The sequence below is a fragment of the Macrobrachium nipponense genome, chromosome 3, assembly GCF_015104395.2.
Source record: "Macrobrachium nipponense isolate FS-2020 chromosome 3, ASM1510439v2, whole genome shotgun sequence".
NCBI lineage: Eukaryota > Metazoa > Arthropoda > Malacostraca > Decapoda > Palaemonidae > Macrobrachium > Macrobrachium nipponense.
Genome location: NC_087202.1, coordinates 79,220,484 through 79,248,285, shown reverse-complemented (window position 1 = coordinate 79,248,285; position 27,802 = coordinate 79,220,484). Strand labels below are relative to the sequence as shown.

Sequence of the window (27,802 nt, the reverse complement as noted above, 5' to 3'; positions counted from 1 at the left end):
GTACAAAGCTGGCTTAAACTTATTTTTCGCCGGCTGTCATAATTACTGCATAACCTCTACGTAGTCAACAAACACACGTATATATATATACAGTATATTTCACCTCACATGAACGTGAAATGTTTGTTGCAGAGACAAGACATCATCTGTCATTTAATAGTAATCAACAACAACGTCTGAAAAGTTAGCATATTTCTTTTCCAGGTACTGTCACTATTTCCCAGCACCTCAGTGGTCATCGTCATGATATCGGACATGCGTTGGTTTTATAATAATTCAAGAATCGTCAACTAATTTCAACGGCGGGGTCATTTGTTCTCGCTTTCCGGTGGCAGTAACACGCTAAACACGAACATACATAAACACAAACACAAAACCCTACTGTTTGTTCCAGATAGCCTACCTCCCTTTTAATGATAATAAAAGGTCGACCTCTCCTTATCCTTATCTGGTCATTACGATAACATTCACTCGGGATTTCTTTTAAACTAATAGTGTTGCTTGCTTCCTTCCTTCCTTCCTTCCTTTCACTCTTTCTTCTCTCCACTCCTCCCCTCTTCTGCCAAGCTTCAATCTCCCCTCTTTTGCCAAGCTTCAATCTCCCCTCTCCCTCTCTCCTCATCGGAAACGTTACTTAATCGCTCACAAACGTTTCGTTAAATCGATTGATTTTTTTAAAAATTGGATGAACGTCAAGATAACAAACACTGAATTACTGTGTGTACAGTAACAGAATACATCTTTGAATTTTATCTTAATATTACTACCAGACGCAATAATAAAGATAGTCATTAAAAAAAATCACCAGAACATCAGCCGCTGGAAATTTTGTAACGTACATTCCGCTACAGAAACGGAACGACTACAGAATTATAAAAAAAACAAACGCAATATACCAAATACCCAACTAGCTTCCTCCTGTAGTGTCGCACGTACACACGTAACACATGGACACCCACAGCAGCAGCAGCAGCAGCAGCTAACAGCTAGGGCAGTAGCAACAGCTTGGGGCGTGACACACAGGAGCCGTCTTCATGACACTTATTAAACTCTCTAACGGCCCGACCAAAAGACTCTTATAACCACTTGTTCCGTAATTATTTGTCGCATGTGGCGCTAAATCTCTCTCTCTCTCTCTCTCTCTCTCCGGGTGTCGCAGCGACCCGGCCGCGTATATAAAGACGAACACAAAGCGGCAGGACGTGAAGGGTTTAGTTTATTGCCGGTTACTGATTCCTTCCTTATTTCTTTCTCTCCTTTGTGTCCAATTTCGACTTCCCCCCCAGGTCCCCCCCCACCCCCACCCCCACCCCAACCGCCCAAATCCCAAGACGTTTCCTCCGATATTGCATTGAAGCAATCGACGTGTGACATACGAGAATAGAACTTTCGTTGTTATAAATACAAAAAAAAAAATAAATAAGCCTATATACATTTCTATTTATTCAAGAACAAATATACGTTTTGTTTACTTAATAATAACAACATGCGTATTGTTTTTTAAGGTCCACACAATAATATACTGATGGAAGCAGTAGTAAAATTTTATAAAATTATGTGAAAGCTATCGAACCCTACCCTACCCTACGATTGAAGATGAACCCAGGGAAGGGTTCGGAAGCTTTTATGTAGTTTTATCAAAATTTTACTACTGCTTCCATCAGTATATTATTTTGGACCTGAAAGAACATTACGTGTGCCCCCGTAATTGAGATTTCTACCCAAAATCCTAATAAATATTAACACATAAACATTTATCATCATTAGGGAGGCTACAATGAACACAGTGAGTTTTCCCGTTTGTGTTTCTGCATGGCTAAGAGATTAGACGTATTGAAAATTACAAAAAAACATCTCGGTCACCGTAGCTCTAACATAGGAACCACAATAAGCAGCAGCAGATGAGAGAGAGAGAGAGAGAATTTCCAAAAAGTTTTTCACCTCCTGCTGCATTTTTTCCTTTCTTTTTCTGAAAGGAAAAATGGAAAACCGCAGAGGAGCCACAATGAAGAATAAACCTTGTGAAGAAACCTATTTGAGGCCTTGGAGGAAATGAGAGAGAGAGAGAGAGTCTGGGAGACTAAGAGGCACACAGACACACACACACACACCTCTCTAAGGGCGCCTCTTGGGAGGGCCCTTACGAGGCCCTCAGTATTGTGCCAGTTTACGCCTGGGCCCCCACTTTGTAGTCTCTTGGCGGAGGAGTGTTTTAGGGGCTGTTAGGACCAGCGACCACCGAGGAAAAGGACTTGCTTATTGGATTTGCCAACCACTTTGTCCGATGGTCAGGAGATGCGGAAGAGAAGTAGGGGGGGGGGGGGGGGGGGGGGGGGGGGGAGAGGCTGGGAAGGGGGTGTGATGGAAGACAAGAAAAGAGCTTTGACTGGAGTAATGGGAGGTGAGTTAAAAGGTGGGGGACAGAACATCACAACTGACCAAAACTTACAATGTGTAGATGCGACGATGCCATTTCTACTCCATTTGAGACACGTGAGCGGTGAGTGAAGCTGTCATTTTCAGTTTTGTTAGAAACAAAGAAATTACAAACAAAATGTACTTTAACGATAAAAGATAAAAGCAAGTCAGTGTGACTACACTAAGAACGCAAAACAAAGCGTATGCACTAACGCCCCAATCACAATAACCTTGAGCAAACCCAGATGAAATCAATTAGCGAATTAGGTCACGACCTGTAAAGGTTGAAGAGAAGTCATAACAGTTAACTTTAGCAAACGACCGCAGGACCCATTAAAAAGGATCCCTTGTTTAAATTTTTACACGGGAGACTTTGACAGCCAACTGCGAAATTTAAGAGAATGCTGAAGACCAGATAATATTATGCGACTGGGTGCTGGTGTCCATCATTCACTCAGTGCTACCCTACTAACATCACCCCCACCCCCCCAGAGGGGTCACGGAAGGGGAGAGGGGGGGGGGGGGGGTCTCATCATCCCCGAGGGTCAGGGAGGGAGGGAGGGGAGGAAGGGGGTCTCACGCTTCCCTCTGACAACATCACTCACAAATAAATTACCGCTCCCAACCCTGAGGATTATGGAAGGGGAAACGATAAAATGGGAATAAATCAAGAAATAGGATGACAGACCGGTGGAAATGGACACTAATGCTTCAAAAATGTAGGGAATCGGTCACTTGGGAGAGAGCAAAACCACTCGGACACTCGCGAGGGAATGGCCAGAAGAGGGGGGAAGGGAAGGGAGGGAGGGGGAGGGGAAGGGGGAAGAGGTAGGGGATACCAAGAAAAAGAGGGGACGAAGCTTGGAAGCGAACATGGAAGATGGTGATATTAGGAAAAAAGAAGGAAACGCACTGGATATCTTCATCCAGCAATTTTGCGAATACCAGAACACACACACACACACACACACACACACACACACACATATATATATATATATATATATATATATTATATATATATATATATATATATATATACACACCTAAAGTTTTATGAAGTTTTTGCTCGTATGCGCATTTACATAGTTCCTGGTTCTACACACACACACACACACACACACACACACGAACTATACAAATGCGCATACGAGCAAAAACTTCATAAACTTTAGGTATATATATATATATATATAATATATATATACTATATATATATATATATATATATAAAAGAGTATATCAAAGAAACTATAAGGAAAACATATAAAACATTGAAAGGACTTCCCTTACATAACCAATAAGTATTTGAAAATAAATCTCTATCAACAAATTATTTGATTGCAAGCAAGGAATATTAACTTCATAATCATGTCGTCATGTGAGACTGTTGTAAACTATCATCTGTCTACGTACTACCACAAAAAAAATCATTTTGTTTTCATATGTTTTTATTGTTCTGATCTGTTTGGGTACAACAACAACACCACCAGCAATATTAATAATATTAAAAATGCGAAAAATTTTATTCACACTAAAAAAAAAACATACACTACCAAGCAAAACTAGTTAACGACTAAATATTACTGTTTACTGTTTGTAAGGACTGAAAGCAATAAAGGCTTAAAATAGAAATAAAGAAAAAGAAACAATCTCTCTCTCCCTCTTCTACACACTCACAAACAAGCGCACATCGTCTGGATGATCCTCCTACTTTACAAATTCCTCAGATGATGTTCTCTCTCTCTCTCTCTCTCTCTCTCTCTCGCTCCCACTCTCTCTCTCCTCTCTCTCTCTCTCTCAGACATCTTCCCCAACAGAGAGCACTGGCGGCTAGGCCTGTCCATCACCCCAAATTAAATTTATTGGAGTCGTTATTGGGGGACATTAGTGGAGATTAGAGTTACACTGACCAGCATGCCAAGTGGATGTGGTCAGCAGAACCACACATGAAACGCAACCACACCCCTTCTCCTACACCCCCCCCCCCCGACCCCACTCCCAAACCATTTCCCTCCGAACAGCCAAAATTTTCCTTCTCGTCAAGATAAAGAAAAGAAGTTACGAAACCCCCGGGCTTTTATTAAACCCCCGTTTTTTTCAAGATCGTCAAGATAGAGAAGAGAAGTTTTAAGAAACTGCCCAACCCTTATTTCCCTTAAAACATTTTTTTCTTTTTTTGTGGGGGTGGGGGGTGGTTAGGGAGTGGGCAAGTAACAGCCGCCCCATTTCCTTATAGTTAGAGTGGGAACAATTTAACCCTTTCCCTTTAACCCCCTATTTTCCTCATAGTAAGAGAAAGTGGAAAGAGATTAAAAACATCTTATTTCCTCAACATCAAGTGAGAGAGAGAGAGAGAGAGAGAGAGAGAGAGAGAGAGAGAGAAAGTTAAGAGCCCCAAAGACCCCTCCTTTCACCCCGAATTTTTTTTTTACCTCGTCTCAGAAACCCCTTTCCCTTAGCTCTTTTTTCCCCTCACAGTAAGGGATTGAGGAAAAGAAATCCCTTCTTCAATTCTCCTTTTCTCTCAGCAATACAGTGAGACGAAGTTAAAAAAAAAAAAAAAGCCTAAGAACTTTTCTTCAAGTCTTACTATAACGGCTCAGACGTACATCCTCGGGAAAACGTTTTCTAGATTTTTTTTAAAATATAAATCTGATTACAGAAGAGACAAACGCGCACACACACGTACATATACAAGGGTATGAAGGGAGAGCGAGAGGGATCTCTCCCAGCCAGCCTACCCATACCTCACTCAACATTCCTAATACGACGACCTAGTTCCTAAATAAATCATCACAAGAGGTATAGTAGCTGCAGTAGTAGTACGCAGCTCAGCTGAGGGAGATGATAACCATTCAGTATAAGTCCGATATGTAAGTCCGATAGAACACGACAAAAATCACAAGTGGAGTGAGGAACATAACCACTTTACATCCCTAGGGCTGAGTTCTACATCCGCGAGTGAATTCGGTCGGTGCCCTGCGCCTCGAACGAGTGGTTGGTTCGTAGAGAACGTTTTCCGCAAACGTTTAGGTGCGATTACCGACCGTCTACGCAGCAGGGAGAGGTCCAAACAGCAGCTGTAGTAGCACTACCCTCGGGACAGGTGAAAAGGCTAGACCTATATATTTTTAATCGACGGACACTGCTGGTGCAGGGAACGGGAACATGTGGGAGAATACCGAACGACACGGGGGAAAATCGAGCGACGTAAAAAAATAAAAATAAATAGAAAAGACTGGACTTAAAGAGGAAAGCAGATAATCGGCAGGAATCATGAAATAATGGGAGAGAAATATGCCCATAAAATGACGAAAACACAGGTGGGCAGCAGAGAAAATCTGAAATGCATATTAAGAAAATGGATTTAAATGTCGAAGAAAAAAAAAGGAAAAAAGAAAAAAGAAGAAAGCAGAAACAGAAATCGACAAAAAAAAAAAAAAACAGGAACGGGAGAGAACTGCTGACGTCGAAGAAAAATGAAAAGGCGCCGAGAAATGAAGCTGCTAGCAGAAATCGACATGAATAACGGCGGTACATAAACTAAAGGAGAAATGCCAAACACGGCAGCCGCCCGACAGCTAATCTGTCATTACACAAGGAAACCACACGAAGGAAAAAAAATAAATAACAACAATGCATTTGCAATAACATGCAAGAACCAGACACCGGACTCCGATATTGACAGTCTCGGGGGAAAAAACAAGAGGACACAGAACCTGGGAAAAAAAGTAAAGAAAAAGAAAAACAACGCACAGGAAACATATAAGGGAAAAGGAATGCGTCGTGGGTATGAAAGAATAAAAACAAAAGAACAATATACGTACGAAAAGCTAAACTTTTTTGTTAAACGAGGTTTCGTCCGTATACTGTACCGTGGTTTTAAAAGCTGATTACCCTTTTAAAAGATAAAAATAAACTATGTCCCACTCCTATAAACAAAACGTTTCTATTATTTCATATACGTAAATGTTGTAAGATTACAAAACTTAAAAGAAGAATTTGCAAAATATGACGTCCTTGACGAGAATTTCACAATATTTACTGAAATAAGACTAACGCTTTGTTTTTTTTTAAAGCCATCCTCTTACTGAAATAATAGCAACTTCAACCTCACAAAATACTTACTCGTCGGCAATCTTGAATTTTAAATGTCTAACTGCTTACTACTAATACGTTAACTCGAACATTGATCATTTGAATGCCCTTACGAAAAACAAAGAGATCTTTTTCTCCCAGAACGTGGTCACACAAAGAGAGAGCATTTGGAGAATGCGCCCCGCCATTTCTGGGAATCGGAGTTTGAAAAAAAAAAAAAAAAAAAAAAACAAAAAAAAAAAAAAAAAACTCGTACCATGATGCCTTGACCTTAGGTCAGACATCCTATAAAGCCAGTTGCGGGCTGAGTGACAGAGGGACGACAACAGAGAAGGATGAAAAGACAGCAGATATAATTACAGAATGAGAGATAGGAGAAGGGTATCAGGACTTTGATACTCAATCATTCGTTCCTCAAGTTCAAAAACGTTTAACATCTCTGATATCGGCAAAACAAGACGGACTGCCTAACCACCATCAGAGGGCGTCATTACTTCATTACCGGTCCGTCAATTCCGTCCTTCACTATTAGGAATATGCGTAGGAGAGTGTTAAAGCAGAATTCTCTCTCATATAAAACAGCTGATATCAAACGATCAAGCCTTACCTATATACATTCGGATACAAAGCAAACTGCGCTGCCGCTAACCATATCGATATTCATGTCCGAAGCCCAGTTTTAGGAGATAGATAAATAAATCGACCAATCAATAAATACTACAATAAAAAAAAATAAAACTATAATGGCCGTCGTCGTCTCCGAAATCAAGACGACCTGGCTGACAAAAGATTTCTGTGTACCGCGTCTTAAAAGCAGCATCCATTCGCCAATAATAATTAATACGTCGTGTCTGAGCACTTGTTGGATACGGTAGGGGGGGGGAGACGGGAGAGGGGGAGGGGGGGGAGATGAAACAAAGTGAAGGGATGGTGGGATAGGAGGAGGAGGAGGAGGAGGAGGAGGTGGGGGGAAAAGGGGGGGAGGGGAGACGCTTGGAGAATAGTCGGGACAAGGCAACAACTCATCGTGCTTATCAGAGCATCCTCCTCCCCCGCCCCCCCCCTCCCGCCTCAGTGCCTGCCCGTAAGGGGGGGATGGTGGGGGTGGGCGGTTGGGTGTGTGTGAGGGTGGAGGAGACGAGGGGTGCTTGGAGGTACAAGAGGCACTTCAATGGATGTGTTTGTGTGGCCAAGGGGGAGAACATCCACTAAAACCTCTTCAAGCACTAAATACATAGCTCAATTATGGCGCTCATAAACACCCAATGTATAGCGCTTCTCGATTAGTTTTTTTATTTTTTTTTCATCTCAGCCGCGTCCCGTCCAATCTATCGTAAGAATATCTTCTCTGTTAGATAGCAACAATTAAGAATAATGCAGCAAGAAAGAGAGACTGAGAGAGGTGAGAGAGATACAGAAAATAAAGGCATTATAAACGATAAGAGGAGAGAGAGAGATTAAGAAAAAAAAGACAGAGCGCTTATAAGTGCCGTTGTCTTGCGAGGGGTAGATGAAGGGAGAGAGGGAGGGAGGAGGAGGAGTGAGGAAGAGTTGGTAGAAGTAGTAGTAGTGGTGGTAGTAGTAATAGTGAATCCCTTATGCGACTCATGACTAAAAGCATTAAAAGGTTATCGATGAATCTTTTACTGTGGAGCGACGCGTCATGCTGTGAAGTGAATGTAAATTACATGGATAATGAGACAAAGAGGGCGACAAGGAAAAAAAGCCAATATATATATATATATATATATATATATATATATATATATATATATATATATATACGTATATATACTATATATGGTTAAAAAATCACAGTAGATGCACGTGACTTCATTAAATAAACGAATACCCCACAGGAAAATGATAGGCAGAAATCCAAGCGCTTTCGTCTTGACTAAGACAATTTCTGCCTATCATTTTCCTGTGGTATTCGCTTATATATATATATATATATATATATATATATATATATATATATATATTACTACGCATGCTAGGCTTCAATAACACGGGAAGGTTTACGTAGTAGATTCCAGATTCGTTAATTTAATAACCTGGAATCTAAACATTCCCATCTTACAGGAGCCGAAGGCAAGTAGTAGGAATGTATTTTACATAGTAGAGTTGGGTGGCTATTTTGTGATTATATATATATATATATATATATATATATATATATATATATATATATATATATATATATATATATAATTTATACAGACATGAATATACTTACACACTATACTTTACAACAACAACAATAACAACAATTTGATTGCAACCCTACCTCGCAAATCTTCTGGAAGGCTCCTATGATCCCTTCACTTACCTGAAAAAGACAAAAATAATATACGTGGCAATAACAAAATTCATGCAATGGCGACCGCTGGAGTCTACTCATAGAATTTTATGCTGACGACACAAAATGAATTAAAATATATCGTGCATTTCACAACTACCGGTTATTCAGAGGGGAAAATAATAACCAAGGCATCTTTCACTCTTCGAAGAAGATTAGGGAATCATTGAACTAAATTTAACTAAATCTCTACAACAAGTTATTCAAAAATTATAAAGCTATTTTCTACTTCTTCTTTTTTTTATTAAGGAAAGTATGAAGCACAAAGAAAGACAACGATATTTTGTACATCCAGCAATAATTTCTTTTATACATAGAGACTCCTCCTTCCCGAGGTAAGAGAATATAATAATAATAATAATAATAATAATAATAATAATAATAATAATAATAATAATAATAATAATAAGAAGAAGAAGAAGAAGAAGAAGAAGAAGAAGAAGAAGAAGAAGAAGAAGAAGCAGCTAGCTCTGAGACAGCCACTTGGAAAGACCTTTTCCAATAATCATGAAGAGGAGCTGACCTTACCTTTCATCACGAAGAGAATATCTGAATACCTCACTAAAAATCATGCTTCTTCCTCCATGTCCTAGAGATATTTGTCCTAAACATTTCCTAAATATTTTCATAATTATGGACAGATATATTTACGACGCTTCAAATATTATATCCGGCCAAAGGAAATATTCACATTAAAAGCATTATTCGGTGCAAAACTGAAGACTGGTGACCTTAAAATTACCAATGATAATATTAAATAACTTTTTACAAGTACGAACATTGTTAATTTCCACAAGAAATAATTGCTCCAATGTGGATATTTCCTTCGGTTGCAGATAATACTTCACGAGCCGTAAATATATTCTGGTAATATTTATTATAACAATATCCATGGCTACTCCAAATATAAGGGTAATGGCATGACTAATCGGCATTAAAATGTCCTGGGATCAATATCTGTCAAAGATCCTTTTACGCAACTAAATGATCGCCGATTATTCCGACGGCGTACCTTGTGATAAATAACCGTCATATAATATCAAAATATAAAAAAAAAAATCATAATATCAAAACCGTATTATCAAAAATATTCCGATATCATAATATCGACGGAAAAGTACTATAATACCGAATGTTCAGGATCCAGAAGAAACTTATCAAAAACAACAGAGTGAAAATCAAACAAAAACAAGAGAGAGAAGAGAGAGAGATAGAGAGAGAAAGAGGAGAGAGAGAGAGAGAGAGAGAGAGAGAGAGAGATCTTTATCACCTGTGACCACCAGCAGCATCCTCCTCTCAGCCAGGGTTAACATGCACCTCGCTATTCAATAAATTCTAATGATAAATTCCTTGTAATAATAAATTAAATATACTATATATATATATATATATATATCATATATATATATAGATATATATATAATATTATATAAATATATATATACATACACATTAAGCACAACAAGCAAACAGGGAATAAAAGGTAAATTAAAATAGAAATAAGAAAAAAAAGAACATCCATTTAGTCCACGCAAACGTGCGTACTCGAGTAGGGCGTTTAATTTTAGCGGCGTTAAACCAAAAACCCCAAAGAAGGAGGAGGAGGAGGAGGAGGAGGAGGAGGAGGAGGAGAAGGAGGAGGAGGAGGAAGAAGAAGAGGTGGAGGGAGGATCCAATTAAGGATATTAGCGAAGCCTGAGACCAAGTACCGGTAGCAGCGGAGAAGCAGCATCTCTGCGCTCCGACTCTTCCAAGGATAAAAACCGGTTGAAGAAAGGAAGAAAGACCTTTCTTCCCTCTCGTCATTCCATCCATGGGAAGCTCACAAGAAGAAGAAGAAGAAGAAAAAGAAGAAGAAGAAGAAAAAGAAGAATAAGAAGAAGACGCAGGGCGCTTCGCCAAGAAGGCCAGGAGGAATTCCTCGGAAGCATAAGACGTAAATGGTCGGTGCTAAATCAATGGAAATACGACACCGATTCGAAATAAACAGCCGTGCAAAAACATGATACAATCTACGGAGACGAGATAAAATAAATAAAATACAACAGGATAATGAAAGACAGGAACTATTACCCAGTGACAAAAGGATATTGGTTACATAACTTCGGTAGAAAGAAAATAAATTTCACCAAACACTAGATATATAGTAAGTTCAAGTCCGAAAGAAAACGAGACTATAAAATCTTATCAATCTTGCATTTGTTTACTTCCAAAATTAATTTCCTTCCAGGTAAGGCAACTGCGGCGTTATGTAATCCTATCGTCGTTGTTGTTATTGTTGTTGCTGTGCAACAAACTAGTATTAAGAAAAAACAATATACATATTATTATCATCATTATTGGTTAGTGTTTCTATGACCCTGAAATCCCGTATAGACCAATATTATGACTATATATTGAATATTAAACAACAACCAATATAAAAAAACAAAACGAAGACGAAAAATGAACATCAGTTTCCTGGCCAGTTATAAGCTACACGATATTTGTTTATTTCGCAATAGATTTCTCACTCTATGGTTCAAAGTTATTTACGAATCCGCGATCCAGCTGTGTGTGTGTGAATGAGAGAGAGAGAGAGAGAGAGAGAGAGAGAGAGAGAGATTGTGCGTTTGTACGGTAACAAACCAGTTTACCTCACCATTTCCCCGGGTTAGTGAGCATTACTCGATTTCAGACTACCTCTAGAAAAAGCCACCCCAATATTGTAATCGTTAATCAGACGAAAGAAAGTCCACATTCCATCACTCATCTTTCAGTGCAACATTCCAGTAAGATTCTCTCCTCAGGGGGAGGGGAGGGGGGAAAGGAGGGGGGGAAGGGGGGAGGGGGGGAGGGGGATTCCACCAGGCCACTCCACCCAAGAATCTCACTCCTCGAGATCAAATTAGGTTACCGTCGACCTGGAAACTGTTGGGAGCTTCGTGGAAATGAGGACATAAAGGGATCGATATTCAGAAAGCCGCTGCTGAAGAGGAACAGGCAGCAGCTGGGACTCCTGGAGGAATGAACCTCCTCCAGCGACGACGACGACAAAACAAACAAACAAACAAACAGACAATCGCAGAAGAGGAGTAGTCTGGCAGTCAACCTAAACACCGGGGTTAAATCGGCTATTATGAGTATCAAGCCAAAAGTTCTAATCGGCCATTGTCCCGATTGGATCCTGATTTTAAAGGGTTCCGATGCTATCTGGCGCAAAGTTGTGGGATCCAATTGTACTTCTCAAATGGGCGGCTGGGACTCTCGAGCCCTGCCTCTAAATGTTGTTGGTTTTCCGGCAGGAAGGTTCCTGCCCAGACCCTCACCATGTGGGTTCCTGATACCATCTATTGGGGAGGGTAAGAAGCCGATCAACTCAGCTGTTTTGAGGAGAGAGAGAGAGAGAGAGAGAGGAGGAGCGTGGAGAGGAGAGAGAGAGCGAGAGGAGCGGAAGAGAGTCGAAGGGAGAGAAGAGAGGGGGGGGGGGGAGGGGGGGGGAGGAATGGCGGGGCTCACTGGATGAAAGGAAGGAGAAACTCCAAGTGATTGAGGAGGGACTTGGAAATATATAATGACAACAAGAATTAGACAAGATGAAAAAATCAGTTTGAACAATATATCCAAGAAGTGGAATTTACCATAAATAACACAGGCATTCTTCCTAACTGGCGTTGCCTACATTTTAAAGCAACAAATAGCACGATTATTCCCTGACCTTGAGACTCCAAGCAGATAAAGATGGTGACTCAACCCAACCAAAATCGTCTATAAATACCGCAAATATTCAAAGAAACACGTGTGCATGTCTGCATGTTAAAAATGACAACCATTCAAAGCACCATTTAAAAGCAATCCGGTTCGACTGTCGACTAGTCTACCTTTTTCTCTTTCTTCTCGTTTATTCGTAATCTATTCCCTAAAGGCTTGTTTTATTCCGAGTGTCCCAAGCGAATATGGCACATTAATAATATAATAACACTAATAATGAGGAAGAAATTCACAGCGGTGTCTAAATACATAGACAAATTTATATTTATCCTGACACCTCTGTGGAATTCACCAATTTAGTGACCATTTCGAGTGTGAGATTTTTATAATAATAAAAAAATTATTATTATTATTATTATTATTATTATTATTATTATTATTATTATTATTATTATTATTATTATTTTATCAGTCCTCCAATTCGACTGGGTGTATTTATAGAGTGGGGTTCCTGGTTGCATCCTGCCTCCTTAGGAGTCCATCTCTTATTATTATTATTATTATTATTATTATTATTATTATTATTATTATTTGGCGCATTCAGCATAATAAGATGATCCCTAAATATCTTCGCAGCCATTCAGTAAAATTCAACCTAACACAATTTTGAAATTTTGACATCAGTAGTAATAAACACAAACAGTAATGCCCACATACACACACACACACACAAACAAAAGCAACCAGCAATGCCCGAGCGAACAAACACTATGTACACCAAACGCCAACATTCCTCCCTGACAAAAGAGGCCGATGCGAAGCGAAATCCCACGACTTGAACGCCGGGATATCTATCGGTCTCCGATGGAGTATTTCATGTGGGTAAGGCCGCCGCCGTCGGCCCTGAATCCCACCGGGTACACACTCACACACGAGGAGGTCGATCGATATCAGCCACCTGACGAAGGTAGAGAGGGCCCGATGGGCACCGCCTGCTGCTGCTGCTGCTGCTGACGTCGAGCCTTTGGGGCCTGTGGCCTATCCGTTGTGCCCGCCACAGTCACAGAAAGGCGTCTGCGGTTTAGCTTGGCCTTGCTAGTTTCAATATACCCAAAACATCTTTTTATTTATTGATTGATTGATTGATTTTTTTTTTTTTAATGAAAAGTAGTTCTCACTCTCACTATTTTACCAAGTGCGTACCTATTTATTTTCTATTATCCCATCCGTTCATTGACATTTTTCTTTTATTTTAAATTTTTTTTAATGAAAAGCAGTTCTCACTCTCATAATTTCAGCAAGTGCTTACCTATCTATTTTCTATTATCCCATCCGTTCACTGAATCTTGATATTTCTGATCGCTTGTATTTGTATATATACGAGTATGTGTGTGTGTGTGTTTGTGTGTGTGTGTGTGTGCGGAGAGAAGAAAATACACATCCGAAAAGACTCAAAAATAATCGAAAACCGAAACCGCTTTGAAAAGTAAATAGCTCGTCTCCTCACCAGCAGCGGGGAGGGTGAGTAAAAAAACAACCCGATAGCGGAAAAGCTTTATCGAGGAACTCTCTCTCTCTCTCTCTCTCTCTCTCTCTCTCTCTCTCTCTCTCTCGTATCAGTGTCCGGTCATTCAGAATATATTACCATTTTAACTGGTATTTCAAGTAATAATTAACATTCGTTTTTAACATCGTCACATATCACTAACAAGAAATTTTCTCTCTCTCTCTCTCTCTCATGCTAACACTGCTTTATTCCAAATTTAAGAATATTTCTGGATTCTGTTTTTCATATTGAGACACAGCATTCATTTCAAGTTCCGTTTCTGTGTGTGTGTGTGTGTGTGTGTGTGTGTGCGCGCGCGTGCGAAGGGAGGGAGGGAGGAAGGAAGGGGGGGAGTCTTGGGGCGAAGGCTTTTTCCCTCGCACGCGCGCTGCCACGTAAAACACGTGTCTTCGCCGTCTGTAAGTGACAGGACCGTTCGAGGATTTCCCCTACCCACAATAGACAGAAGCGAAGGGCTTTTAACTAATGTGGGGGAACTCTATCTGAATAAACAAAAGGAATAAATTGCCAATTTCGCCAGATGCGCTGCTGCAATTAACGATGCAAGGCGGTTTTAACATCGGGATGATGGTGGTGGTGATGGTCCAGTCCATCCCGCTGTACTGCAAAATCTCTGCAATCGGTAATTTTAAAACCGTCGATGCCGTGAGTTGGGGGGGGGGGGGGAGTTGGGGGGGAAAAAAGCGCCAACCAGGCATAAATTTAAATCGAATTGTGTGCGCCACCAGGCATGGGAAATCCGCCACTTACATACGCCGAGGGTCAGAAGTAAACAGCCGTAATCCGGTTTCTGAACGTGTCATCTTATTCAGGGGTGGGGGGGGAGGGGGGGGGATGGAGTTTCGCGTCCTTTCAAGATGCAAGATAGGACGCGGATTGCTTATTGCCGCCGAGTGGCAATTACCATTCTGGGTTCAGTTGAATTGCCTTTTTGTAATACCGTGAGGAAAAACAAGTTCATTGTGCGTAATACCATTCCGCAATTTCATGCTGACGATGATTGATTGATCTGATTGTATATATAGTATTTTTTACGTTGCATGGAACCAGTGGTTATTCAGCAACGGGACCACCGGTTTTACGTGACTTCCGAACTACGTCGAGAGTGAACTTCTATCACCAGAAATACACATCTCTAACCCCTCAGTGGAATGCCCAAGAATCGAACTCGCACTAATCTTCTTTCTTCCCAAAGACCGAGGCCTCTGCTTCCTTCTGGGCTAAAGCCAACGACATCTTCCCTCGCCTCTCAATTTGACTTTTTCCAGGCATGAGCACAATAAGGCCCATTGGCTTTAGTGTGCCAGTTTCAACGGCCTTTGCATTAAAACCGGGTTACATAAAAAAATAAACTTTCACAATCCATACTTCCACCCTTCATCAAATGTCTCCACTTCCCATTCTCCCTTTTGTGTTTGTCTGTTTTAGTTATTTTTTTCTAACATCTCTTCACCTCTCACCTTCCTACACATCATGAAAATATTTTTCCAAAATCCAGCCACCTCTCATATCTCTCCTCCTATAAACATTTTTTTCTCTTGACTTTTAGAAATATTCGTCTCCAAAATCTTGTTACTCCCTCCACCTCTAAAAGAATCGTTTCCCAAATTTCTCTTCACTTCTCGACTCCTTTCCACCTTCAAAAAAATATTTTCCCAAATTTCTCTTCACTTCTCGAATTCTCTTCACTTCTCAACTGTCTCCATCTCCCTACCAAGATCTCCCTACCAAAAGGAAATTTCTTTCCTTAAATCTTCACTTCTCAACTCCCTCCACCTTTAAAAGGATCTTTTCCTAAAATTCTCTTCACTTCTCAACTCCCTCCACCTTTAAAAGGATCTTTTTCTAAATTTCTCTTCACTTCTCAAACTCCTTTTCCCACCTTTTAAAAGGAATCTTTTCCAACATTCTATTCACTTCTCGACTCCCTCCACCTTTAAAAGGATCTTTTCCTAAAATTCTCTTCACTTCTCAACTCCCTCCACCTTTAAAAGGATCTTTTTCTAAATTTCTCTTCACTTCTCAACTCCCTCCACCTTTAAAAGGATCTTTTCCTAACATTCTATTCACTTCTCGACTCCCTCCACCTTTAAAAAAATATATTTTCCCAATTTTCTCTTCACTTCTCACATCCTTCCCCCTTTAAAAGGATCTCTTCCCGAATTTCTTTTCCCCGAAATCTCTTTCACTTCCTTTATTCCTCCCATCTTCTACCGGTAACATATCTCCTCTCTTCAAATCACTTCTTTCCTCCTCCTCTTCCTCCTCCGGGCCGTCACAGGATAGTTATACAGTCAAGCAGTTGTGCAGGCATAAGCCACTTGTTGGGACCTGTATAAATAAAACAAAGGGTGAGGGGAGAGGGGGAGGGATGCTGATGACGCTAAGAAGATTACGATGGACTGAAAAGCACGGCAGAGAGAGAGAGAGAGAGAGAGAGAGAGAGAGAGAGAGAGAGAGTGACGAACCCCCCATAATCCTTGCCCCCAACAGGCACCAATACTCCGTTTTCCTCTCTACAGCAGGACCATCATCATCATCATCGGTGGGAGAGAGAGAAACAGATGAGGTCACGGAAGGACAGGGTCACGTTAGCAGAAGAGGTCAACCTGACGCTGACCCGATCGAGGGCATTGAGGAAACAATATGCAGGTCACTTGACGCATTAAGTGACAAACATCCACTGTCCGTTGTAAACGTAATAAAATTACCCTGTTGGTTAAGTAACCTTTATACTTAAAAACAATAAATAGTAAAAGGAGTAATATATCCAGACCATTAAGAGGAGGTGAAGTTTATGTGTACATTACATCAACTCGCAGGTTAATTGAGTGAACCCCATATAAATAAAAGATTGTAAATATTTCAATAAAAGAAACTGAATAAGAATGCCCATAAAAACTAAAGGGCCACAATTAATACAAATATAAAATAACATCAAATAGATAGTAGTATGCAGAAAAACTAACCGAGAGGCGACAATAAAAATATACTTACAATCAGAAACAAATTCAATCAAACACCATGGAACAAGCTATTGAACACATTAAAAATATGACAACTATCATAAAAAAAACCACCATAAACAATGAAACTTGCAGAAATCATCTAATTTGCTCATCCCACCGAATCCCTAGGATTTACCTGTCAGCAAATAACCCACTTTTTATTCAAAATCTTTACGTACGAACAGGAAGTAAAAATCCATGTATTGAAAAAAAAATATATGACAAGTCCACTGATTTGGAAGTTGACTAACTCTTCTTTCTCTCTCTCTCTCTCTCTCTCTCTCTCTCTCTCTCTCTCTCTCTCTCTCAGTTTAGTGGCATAACCCAGTATCCCATCCACACACACTTACAAAAAACCCCTTTTCCCCATACACGCCCTTAACATATCTCCCTCCTCCCCCCCCCCACCACCCGTCACATTCTCTATCTTCCGCCCCCCCTCTTTCCTCCCCCCATCCAGACGGAAACACACACACACACACACACACACACACACGCATACAGGAGCAGCGTCGGGCGCCTGCAGTTGACAAGCCCAGTAGGGGGGCGCTAATTTCCCCTAATCGCGTATCATTCCCGCGAAATGCAGGGAGGCTCGAGCCCGAGGATGAAAGGGATGTAAAGATGACTCCATTCCGACCAGAAAATAGAGGAGAATCGATCCTCTCTCTCTCTCTCTCTCTCTCTCTCTCTCTCTCTCTCTCCTGAAGAAGTAAAAGATAGATAGATAGATATAGATACCAATATCACTCCTGAAGGAGAGACAAAGTTTAGAGCGCTGCTGAGTCTCACTGCTGAAAAAGGAGAGAGAGAGAGAGAGAGAGAGAGAGAGAGAGAGAGAGAGAGAGAGAGAGAGAGAGAGAGAGTGGAAGTTGTTTCATTCCTATAGGAGGACCAGAGATTGAAGTCAAGTCTCGCCATTCTAAGAGAGAGAGAGAGAGAGAGAGAGAGAGAGAGAGAGAGAGAGAGAGACTGGAGTTTGCATTATTGGTGAAAGGGTCGGGGGAGAGGAGGAGGAGGAGGAGGAGGAGGAGGAGGAGGAGGAAGAAGGCGAGGCAAGAAGGACCCCCAAGTCTCCATAACCTGTCGGGGAAGTGTGCAAGTGACGGCGACGCTGCAGGTGAGCTAATTAATCCGGAAAAAATAACGAAGTCCCCCCTTGGGCCTTCGTTCACCTGGCGCGACATTCCTAGCTGCTAGGTGGCGGAGGCATCCATGATTCTGAATGGGGCTTGGGGCATTGGTGGAAGGGGGGGGGGAGGTGGGGGGTGGGAGGGAATAGGGTAGGGGGATCAGAAAGAGAAAGAAATGTCCTTAGATTAAACTGGAATGATGGATGCCTGAAGGTCACAGGTATTCCTCGTCGCCCCAGATTTCCGAACCAAAATGCGAGAGAGAGAGAGAGAGAGACGAGAGGAGAGAGAGGAGAGATTGAGAGAGAAGAAGGAAGGAGGAAGGAGGAGGGAGGAGGGGGAGGGGGGAATGAGAAACGACTTCATTTAAGAGGGACAACACAGAGATGTGACGCGTCTATTTCAGAAGCGGAGATGAGGCTATTTTTCAAAAGGCACCATTGGTGACGTGTTGACATGCTTGACGTCCTCGCCATTGTTCCTGCAGAGAGGAGAGAGAGAGAGAGAGAGAGAGAGAGAGAGAGAGAGAGAGAGAGAGAGAGAGAGAGAGAGAGAGAGAGCCATCCCTCCTACTGGCGATAAAGGCATGTCATTTGCTCACAACAAAGCCGTAAGTAGGCCTATGAGACGCCAATTATGCTACCAGGGTCCCTTTCCGTACCATTAATTAACTCCAGCAGAGATACACTTGATAGACGAAGCGAAGCAAATCTCAAGAATATAATCGATCTAAGGAAGTATAAGGAAGAATATAAGGCTACACTGAATGAGAATCTTATATCGTGACTGTTAAATCTGAAATCATTCAGTTGCAAGTAAAGTCTATAATTAAAACATATTCACATCATTCATCTCAATATTTCGACTAGTTGGTTAAGTGTTTCATATAAGAAACATAAGCACCAATCATTCAGAAAAATATATTAATTATACTGAACATTTCATATCAACATCTGTCCGCTGATAAGACATTGAATCCCGCATTAAAAATTCGCGAACAGAATAAAAACGCCTTTTCTGAAAAAAAACTAAAATGTCTTATCTGGAGAGCTTATAAGAAAACAGGCAGTTAGCCATTAAATTATATGATAAGAGGGTCATGAATGGCACTCAAAATCTCCTATCTTAAAAATTAAGTTAAATCGTCAAACATGAAACTGAAAATATGTCAATTAAGTAATATCAAACAGACTGAAAATCTACACATTCAAAAATGTTTTAAAACGAGTGCCAACAAATTATTCCACTATAGTCTGCAAACCTTTAGATAAATCATTTTCAAAGCGTTAAGAGTGGCCGCAATTTTGATCGGATTTTAAAGACTGGCGTCGCACAGCTACTAATGTCATCAGCGGCGCATGGCTCTATAATATACCCCCAGATATTTATCTCGGACAGGTATCAATTTTTGTCAGTCGTACATGTCGAAGGTCGCTTCGGTTCTCACGACAGGAAATTCCAGGTTTAGGAATAAGATTTCACTCAGCATTCCGATTGGACATCAGAGGGAAACTTGTCTTCCTGTTTCATGCTGAATTGAGACAGTCAGATCAGATGGTAACAGCGTTTTCAGTTGACTGAATCCGAGGCAATAAAATAATCAAGGGGGGAAGGGGGAACAATTCAAGGTCTTCCCATTTCTGACTGAATAAATCTTTAGGAAGAGATGCAAACGAATATCTTCACGGGGATCCTTAAAGTACATCTTATATTTAACAAAATCTAGGGCTGAACGTAGAAAAAATGCTACTTTGCATGCAACATTATCTCATTTCAATATATTTCCGATCTACTTCGCTACATATGATCTTACATATTTCCTCTAAGACCTCTTACTTATCGTCTTCAAGGTATCCTTAAATGAAATCTCTTATTCAAGAGAATTTAAAGACGACCACACAAAAAATTCTACTTTACATGCAATATTCCCTCCCATTGAAATAGGTTTCAGAATTATCTTCTCTCAAACAATCTTCAATTAATCATCACCTCTACTCTACAACTTATAACTTTTGTGCATAACTTTAATATACAATCTCGCATCGCCATCAAAACGACTCGATCCCTTGTCTCGAAAACTACATTTCCCCGAATTCTCTCGTCACTCCTAACCCTTTCAACCAAACCCCCATACCTAACACCCCCCCACCCCGCCCCCGCCCCCTACCCTCTAAAAACAAGTCACGAAACAGCTCATAAAGCCCTGCCCCCACAACTAAACCTTAAACTCACAAAACAACATATTAAAGTCAGTCGCTCCGAAGAATAAAAATTTATCTAGCTGACAGCTGTCAGGACATTTTTTGTTTTTTTTTTTACGTTTTTTTTTTAATATGAAGCAGCGAAATTCTGCAGAAAACCAAAGCCCCGGTGTGGTTTTCTCAGTTTTACATTTCAAGTATAATGAGCGATACACACACACGCACAAATATATATATATATATATATATATATATATATATATATATATATATATATATATATCATACATACATACATAATTATAGAACACTTCGCATTTTAATACAATTCTTACGAAAACTGCGTGTTTCTACTTTAGTTCCAAACATTATATATATATATATATATATATATATATATATATATATATATATATATGTATATATATATATATATAATATGTAATAAATAAATCCTATATATATATATATATAATATATATATATATATATATTATATATATATATATATATATATATATATATATATATATATATATATATATAATATATATATATATATATATATATATTCCCAGTGCCATTTCAAGTATTTACTGACCAGAATGGTACTGGGACTTAATGGATACCCTGTATATATGTGTGTATGTATGAGTGTGTCTGTGTGTATAAAATTTCAAGGTAGCTGTATTTTGAAGGCATTTTTCCAAGGCCATAAATGCATCCGACCACCAAGAGGACCACCTTACTAAAAAAAAAAAAAAAAAAAAAAAAAAAAAAAAAAAAACATAGCATCGTGGAATTCATCTCTGTAAAATAAACCGCCTAAAATAAACATGAGAAAGACAAGCAAACTTACGAAGAAAATAAAGGCTGACCACAACGACAATAACAGGAATATGATAAAGAAGAATTACATCTATTTCAAAATGGCCCTGTATCATTTTTTTAAAACAAAGTATCGTATAAAAAATAAATCTAAAGCACTTCACCAAAAACCTTGGATTGACGCTCACATTCACAGAAGGTTAAAGAAAAAAAAAAGAAAAAAAAAACTCCCACTGTGCGAATCGTTAACTCTTAACAACCTGCAAAAGGAGTTTAATGAATACCAAATTTAGTAAACCGATGAACTCGAAGGGAACTTTTAACGTCTGTTTAATGACCTCTGCTCGGTAGTCACATAATTCCGTATTCATTTAATCCCCTTGTACGTAAAGATACAAGCATTTCAGTCTCTCTTCTCTCTCTCTCTCTCTCTCTCTCTCTCTCTCTCTCTCTCCGTAAAGATACAAGCATTTCAGTTCCACTCTCTCTCTCTCTCTCTCTCTCTGTGAACAAACCTACAAGAAATAAAATTGGCTCAAGTACATTAAACCTCTGAATATGCTCCGTTATTAGTGTAGTAACTTTCAAAAATAATATCAGCATAATCCGGTATTAAAAAAAAAAACAGTAAACATCAGGCGTATAAAATAACAAACAAAAAAAATAAGCGATAACGCCTTACAAGAATGCACCCGCACACTTTACTTGAATAAAACAGTCAAGTATGAAAAAATACTCTGTGCCCCCTTCTTAATAAATGCCTTAAGCGAGTAATGGGATTTCACGACCCGAATCCCCCGTCCCCCTCCTCGCAAGCAAAGGTCAGAAGTCTCAGAACCATCTACGTCTATTTAAAACAGTTTCTCGTCGAACTAGGGAGGAGGGGGGGCGGGGGAAAAAAAGGGGTGGGGAGGGGAGAGAGTGAAGACAAGAAACAAAAGTCAAAGAGGGGGGCAGGGGGTGTTAATGGTAATGAGAGAGTTCAAGCAACAGCACTATTTTGACAGCTAGAAGAACTCTCTCAGCGCCCCACCAAGCCCTAAGCCCACTCACCACCCACCCAATACCGGGAGGGGTGTAGGACTGGGGGAGGGGGAGGGGGAGGGGGGGGCCCTTGAACAAACAAAACCTTAAACTTATCTGCATTAATCAATATCCCTTTAAAAGAGGAGACAACCTTCTAGACAGGCGGGTGACAAGGACCCATCGTTAACACCTTTCAGACCTCCGGGGATCTCTCTCTCTCTCTCTCTCTCTCTCTCTCCTCTCTCTCTCTCTCGTCTCCTCCTCTCTTTCTCTCTCCTGACTGAAGAGTGAAGACCTACAGAGCTTGTGTGGCTCATCCATTTTCGAAAAAGCCCGCTCATATGCATTTGTTTATTTATGTACCAAATACAACAAACTTTCTGCCATATATATTTATACACGCGTATATATATATATATATATATATATATATATATATATATATATATATATATATATATGATATATAATATATATATATAGAGGAGAGAGAGAGAGAGAGAGAGGAGAGAGAGAGATGAGAGAGAGAGAGAGAGAGAGTATATAACTGCCTATCTCTGAAACCGCGACATATTTCTTCAGTTCATCAAGAACCCATGTTTCCCCGTTCGTATGGGCTAACTAGAGACAGGCGTGCTATTTCAGTTCTCTTCACCAGCAGAAGAAGACGACACCACAGCCCTTTAACTCGGTGTCATCCACGTCACCGACGAAGCCGCTTTTCTCTCTCTCTCTCTCTCTCTCTCTCTCTCTCTCTCTCTCTCTCTCTCTCTCTCTGTGCGCTGAGAGGATTTTATCTTGTCTATTCCTTACGGCACCTGAGTCATTCCGCTAATTTCTGCACATGACTCCTATTCCCTACGTACAGACTACTTATTCGGAACTTAATTTTGCCAGGATTATCTGACGTCGCAAGTTTACTATCATCGACGCAGGCTTAGCTACGTGCATCATGTTTCCATATATTAATGTTGCAAGCACGCCAGTACAAAATTGTACACAATGTACATTTTATATATTCAAAGGTCAAGGTGTACTATGAAAAAATGACACAATGTACATTTTATATATTCAAAAGTGTGTACTATGAAAAAAATAACACACAATGTACATTTTATATATCCAAAAGTTTGTACTATGAACAAAATTGCACACAATGTACATTTTACTATGAAAAAATTACACACAATGTACATTTTATTTATTCAAAAGTGTGTACTATGAAAAAAAATTACACGCAATGTACATAACATTTACAGGTTTAAAAGTATGTACTATGTATTTATCTTCTCGCATGAAGCATACATACCTTATAACATTTATGAATGTACGTGTGTGTGTGTGTGTGTGTGTGTGTGTGGGGGGGGGGGGAATGTAGATATGAATGTAAGTATGTATGCATGTATGCTTGTCAAGGTTTTACGAGGGAAAAGAACACCCTTCTCCGCTCTCTCTCTCTCTCTCTCTCTCTCTCTCTCTCTCCGACACCCCATCCCTTTTAATCATTTTCCATTTCCCGTGATAATTAACGTGATTCTTTTCCCCTCTCCAGCTGATCACCTTCTAACCTCACAACTTAAACGACTACTTCAAAAACGTGAAGTCATGATGACCATATATTCTCTCTCTCTCTCTCTCTCTCTCTCTCTCTCTCTCTCTCTCTCTCTCTCTATAGGGTGTCAGCTCATATACTTTTTTTATAATCTACTTTTTGTTTGATAAGTTGCAACCCGCTACGGACGATTCGTAGATTTTTAATTATAGAGAATGGTGGAAATTCTACAGCAGAAATATCATTGCTGCGATCTTCGATGGAAACTGACGTAACAAAAATAAACAAATAAATAAATTACCTCTTCTAGAAAGAAATAAAATGTTCGCGATGCTCCAGATTGCTTTGTCAATACTTGTTTTTCTAAAGAAACTATTTACAATGACTCTAAATGCATAGTTAATCTAACAATGAAGGAATCTCAGGCAAGATAATGAAAACGGCTTACAAACTGATTCCCGAATTCGAGGACCCAACACAAAGAAATTTTGAGCTTCGAAACAAAGGGCCAAGTCAAAACAAAGGCCTGACATACAGCTTTATAGCAAAACAGCCTCTACGTTAACTTACAATTTACATAACAAAGAGAGAGGAAGGACTACTGCTACGCCCGGGTACCGGATGTTGATCTGGCGTTCTAAATAGAATTTCAATTGATGCATAGCATTTAGTCAGCGCAAGAGGTAAAAAAAAAGGCTACATTATAAGGGAATCACGTGGATCCCAATCATTTACCTGTGCGGTGATAGACTCATTTGAATACGTATCTGAATTTCTCAGTCCAAAAAGAACTCCTTCGAGTACTAAATAGCGGCGCTCGATATTAATCAAAGGGGTTGCCTTTCATACTAGCGCCATAGAACCGAGACATCACACTTGATACGGGAAAGACTTCCTTGAGTGCTAAAACAAAATCATGACATCATTTGATACTTATGTCTTCTCTTCTCCTTAGTGCTAACGCGAAGCTCAGACATCACGAGTGAAAACCAAAAGACATTCTTCGTCAGTAGTGTAAAGAGAAGCCAAGACGACCCCGTGTTTTGATACCTTGGTGGGGATAACTTAAAGGTCTCGGTTTCCAAAGGTGTTTGTTCCTCTGACGCCGAAATGAGACTAGGGATATTATGATGATGCTCGAGACTTAAAATAATGGACGATCAAACCCCTGCATTCCCGCGCCTTTCTCCTCCATGTCCTCTGCAACACTCGATCGTCAGAGAAAGCAACGAACTGCCCCCATCTTTCCCCCAACGAGAGGACGTCGCTATTATCTCTTAAAAACTCCCTTCAAGAAGGATCTCCGGAGAACATGCACTTTTTCCCCTTCTCTCCCCCCCACCCCCTACCAACCTCTTTTCTTTAAAAAACATGGGGAAGACAAAACAAAAATATAACAAACTTCCCTTTTTTCCGGGGGTATAAATCTTAAGAAAAATCCCTCAACTCAAAGCTACCTTTTCCCCCTCTCAAGTTCTTAACCCATCCTTCCTTTTCCCCCTTTTCGTGGTACCCTCCTTTATCCCTCTTTCCCCTCGCTCTACCCTTCGGAGGAGGAGGAGGAGAGAGAGTGTGAGTGTGAGAGGTTCGTCATAACGGCGGCCGCAAAGAAACAAACAACGTAAGTAATTCGTCGTAACTTTGGGAGAGACGGGTGGCGAGCAGCTCCGTGCCACCGTTATTTATAGTTCGCAGACCTAGACCCATGCCAAGACCTCGGTAGCGCACACCACTCTCTCTCTCTCTCTCTCTCTCTCTCTCTCTCTCTCTCTCTCTAAGTCTGTGCCAGCCAACCCCGATTCCCCTCATCCTCCTCCTCCCCTCCCCCTCCTCCTCCACCTATATCTCATTCCTCCCCTCCCCTCATTCTCCTTAAAACGACGCGTTCCCTCGGATTGCCCCAACTTACCTTGTAGTATGAAATAACCCCTCCACCTCCCCCGGCCGATACTTCATCGCACAAAGGCCACAAGTAGCAGCAGAGCAGCAGAGCAGTAGCAGAGCAGCAGCAGAGCAGTAGCAGTACTACCTATCAATAAAAATGGGAGACCATCGCCAATCCCTAAAACCAAGTATTGTGGACCCTTCCTTTAATGTTTCCTCAATCTCTTCCCCCTAACATCTTCGTACGTCATATTTCTATTTTTATTATTATTTTTTTCTCTTCTTTTCCTCGCGATGTTGTTTCCCAAGTTTTAATCTCTGGTTCGTGTCTGCCTTGTCATCGTCGCCATCATTTTCGTCTTCTTCTTCTTCGTCTTCTTCTTTTTCTTTATAGTTTTCCTGGACATCTTGAAGCACCCAATTCAACACGTGAACCCTCTCTCCCTCAGCCAATCATCCCGATGGCATTTATTAGCGCCATTTATTTCACTCTTATTCTATTCCTTCCACCGTACATATCGCGCCCCAAGTTCATACAAAACCTCAGTCATGGAGGCCATTACCATGAATCATAATTTTCCCTGATCGCTTCTCTCTCTCTCTCTCTCTCTCCTGCTACTGCTGCTACTGGTCTCGTTCTCGGCTTTGAATTAATACTGCTCGTTCTCCTCCGTCTCGGTTTTGTTTCTTTTTTTCACCCTTTTTTCTTTTTTTTACCCTTTTTTAAAAATAGTGCCACTCCCTTTCAGAGCACAGTTCGATAGATTCACAATACTTAGCATCGTGCTTTCAGTCATGCTATCTATAAAATTCCCTCTCTCTTCTCTTTCTTTCTTCGTTTGTATTCAATAATGCTACAATTTCTCTCAGGTTTGTTTATTTATTTCCTTCACACATTCTATTCAGTGGAATCATCCTTCACAATTGAATGCTCTTGGGTGGGGTCCTTAAAGAAATGTATGCATTACTACTAAAAAGAACATCGTCATAAATTTCGAAAATCAGATTACTGTATCATAAATCTTTTTGTCGAATGAAGTGTGATTTCTTGGTCTGGAAATGAATATTCATCCGAATAAATATATTCATATTCAACTGCTGGCTCCAAATGACAGGGGGGTGACATGCACGGGACTGTGAATGAACTTGTTAAAATATTCTTCGATGACCTTTAAATCGCGAGATCTTTCTCTCAGACTCGAATGAATAACAAATTTTAATCTGTGGATTATGAGAGAAGCTTCTAAAATACGATTCTTTGTTGGTTACCTTTGTCCCAGACACCTCCTCAACCTACTTTTTTTCAATGGTTGAGCAGCCCAAGGCATACAAAGCAGCAGCGACCTGTCCCACCAAATGTCCTAGTACCAATTGCTCCGGGGCAAGGCGTAGCACTTCTGAGATTGCCTGAAAGGCAATTAAGCATCCAGAGGCATCAAGAGTCTCTCCGAGGGGGGGGAGGGGTGGGGCGGGTGGGGGGGTGGGGGTAACAGACGGCGTGGTAAATGTCTTCGGCGAAAATAAAAACTTTCGGCGTCAAGTAATGACGAACAATATACTCCGACGGATGGAGAGAACAAGATCGTCAGTTGACTATTGACTTTACGTAGTAAAAGCCTTTTGTGTCAACTCATGACGAAATCTGGCAATTTGCTACATAGGCCAGATACAAAAAAAAAAAAATCTGTCAAGTAACCTACGAGAATGTTACCCCGTGAATTTATATAACGCCAAACATCTAGTGTCAACTTGAGACGAACGCTATTCCTAAAGTACTTAAACAACAAATTTTAAATAAAACTGTTGGTGTTCTGTCAATGCATAATCTATCACCTGCATACGAAAGCAGGAGGAGGTCTCCTTGGCATCAATGGACGACAAACATTATCACTACAGTATGAAAACTCCCTTGGCCAAGGCATTTGTCGATCACTCGCTAAAATATAACAATATAATGCAACAGCTAATTTCAGCGATATGCATGTGATTTGAGGGAACGACTTTTCTTTTTTTATGAGGGGCCGGGGGGGGG

At 40.4% G+C, this 27,802-nt stretch overlaps 1 protein-coding gene across 14 annotated transcripts in view; it reads right to left on the bottom strand.

The window, feature by feature from the left end:
- Window positions 1-27,802, bottom strand: part of LOC135221837 (homeobox protein homothorax-like) — a 652,109-nt gene that overhangs the window by 469,184 nt on the left and 155,123 nt on the right. For 9 of the 14 annotated variants that reach the window (XM_064259739.1, XM_064259738.1, XM_064259741.1 and 6 more), the window contains exon 7: window positions 8,810-8,851. The exons of the other annotated variants lie outside the window; for them this stretch is intronic. In XM_064259739.1, coding sequence (XP_064115809.1) covers window positions 8,810-8,851 — 42 coding nt within the window. The remainder of the gene's footprint in view (window positions 1-8,809; window positions 8,852-27,802) is intronic. 14 annotated transcript variants of the gene reach the window in all.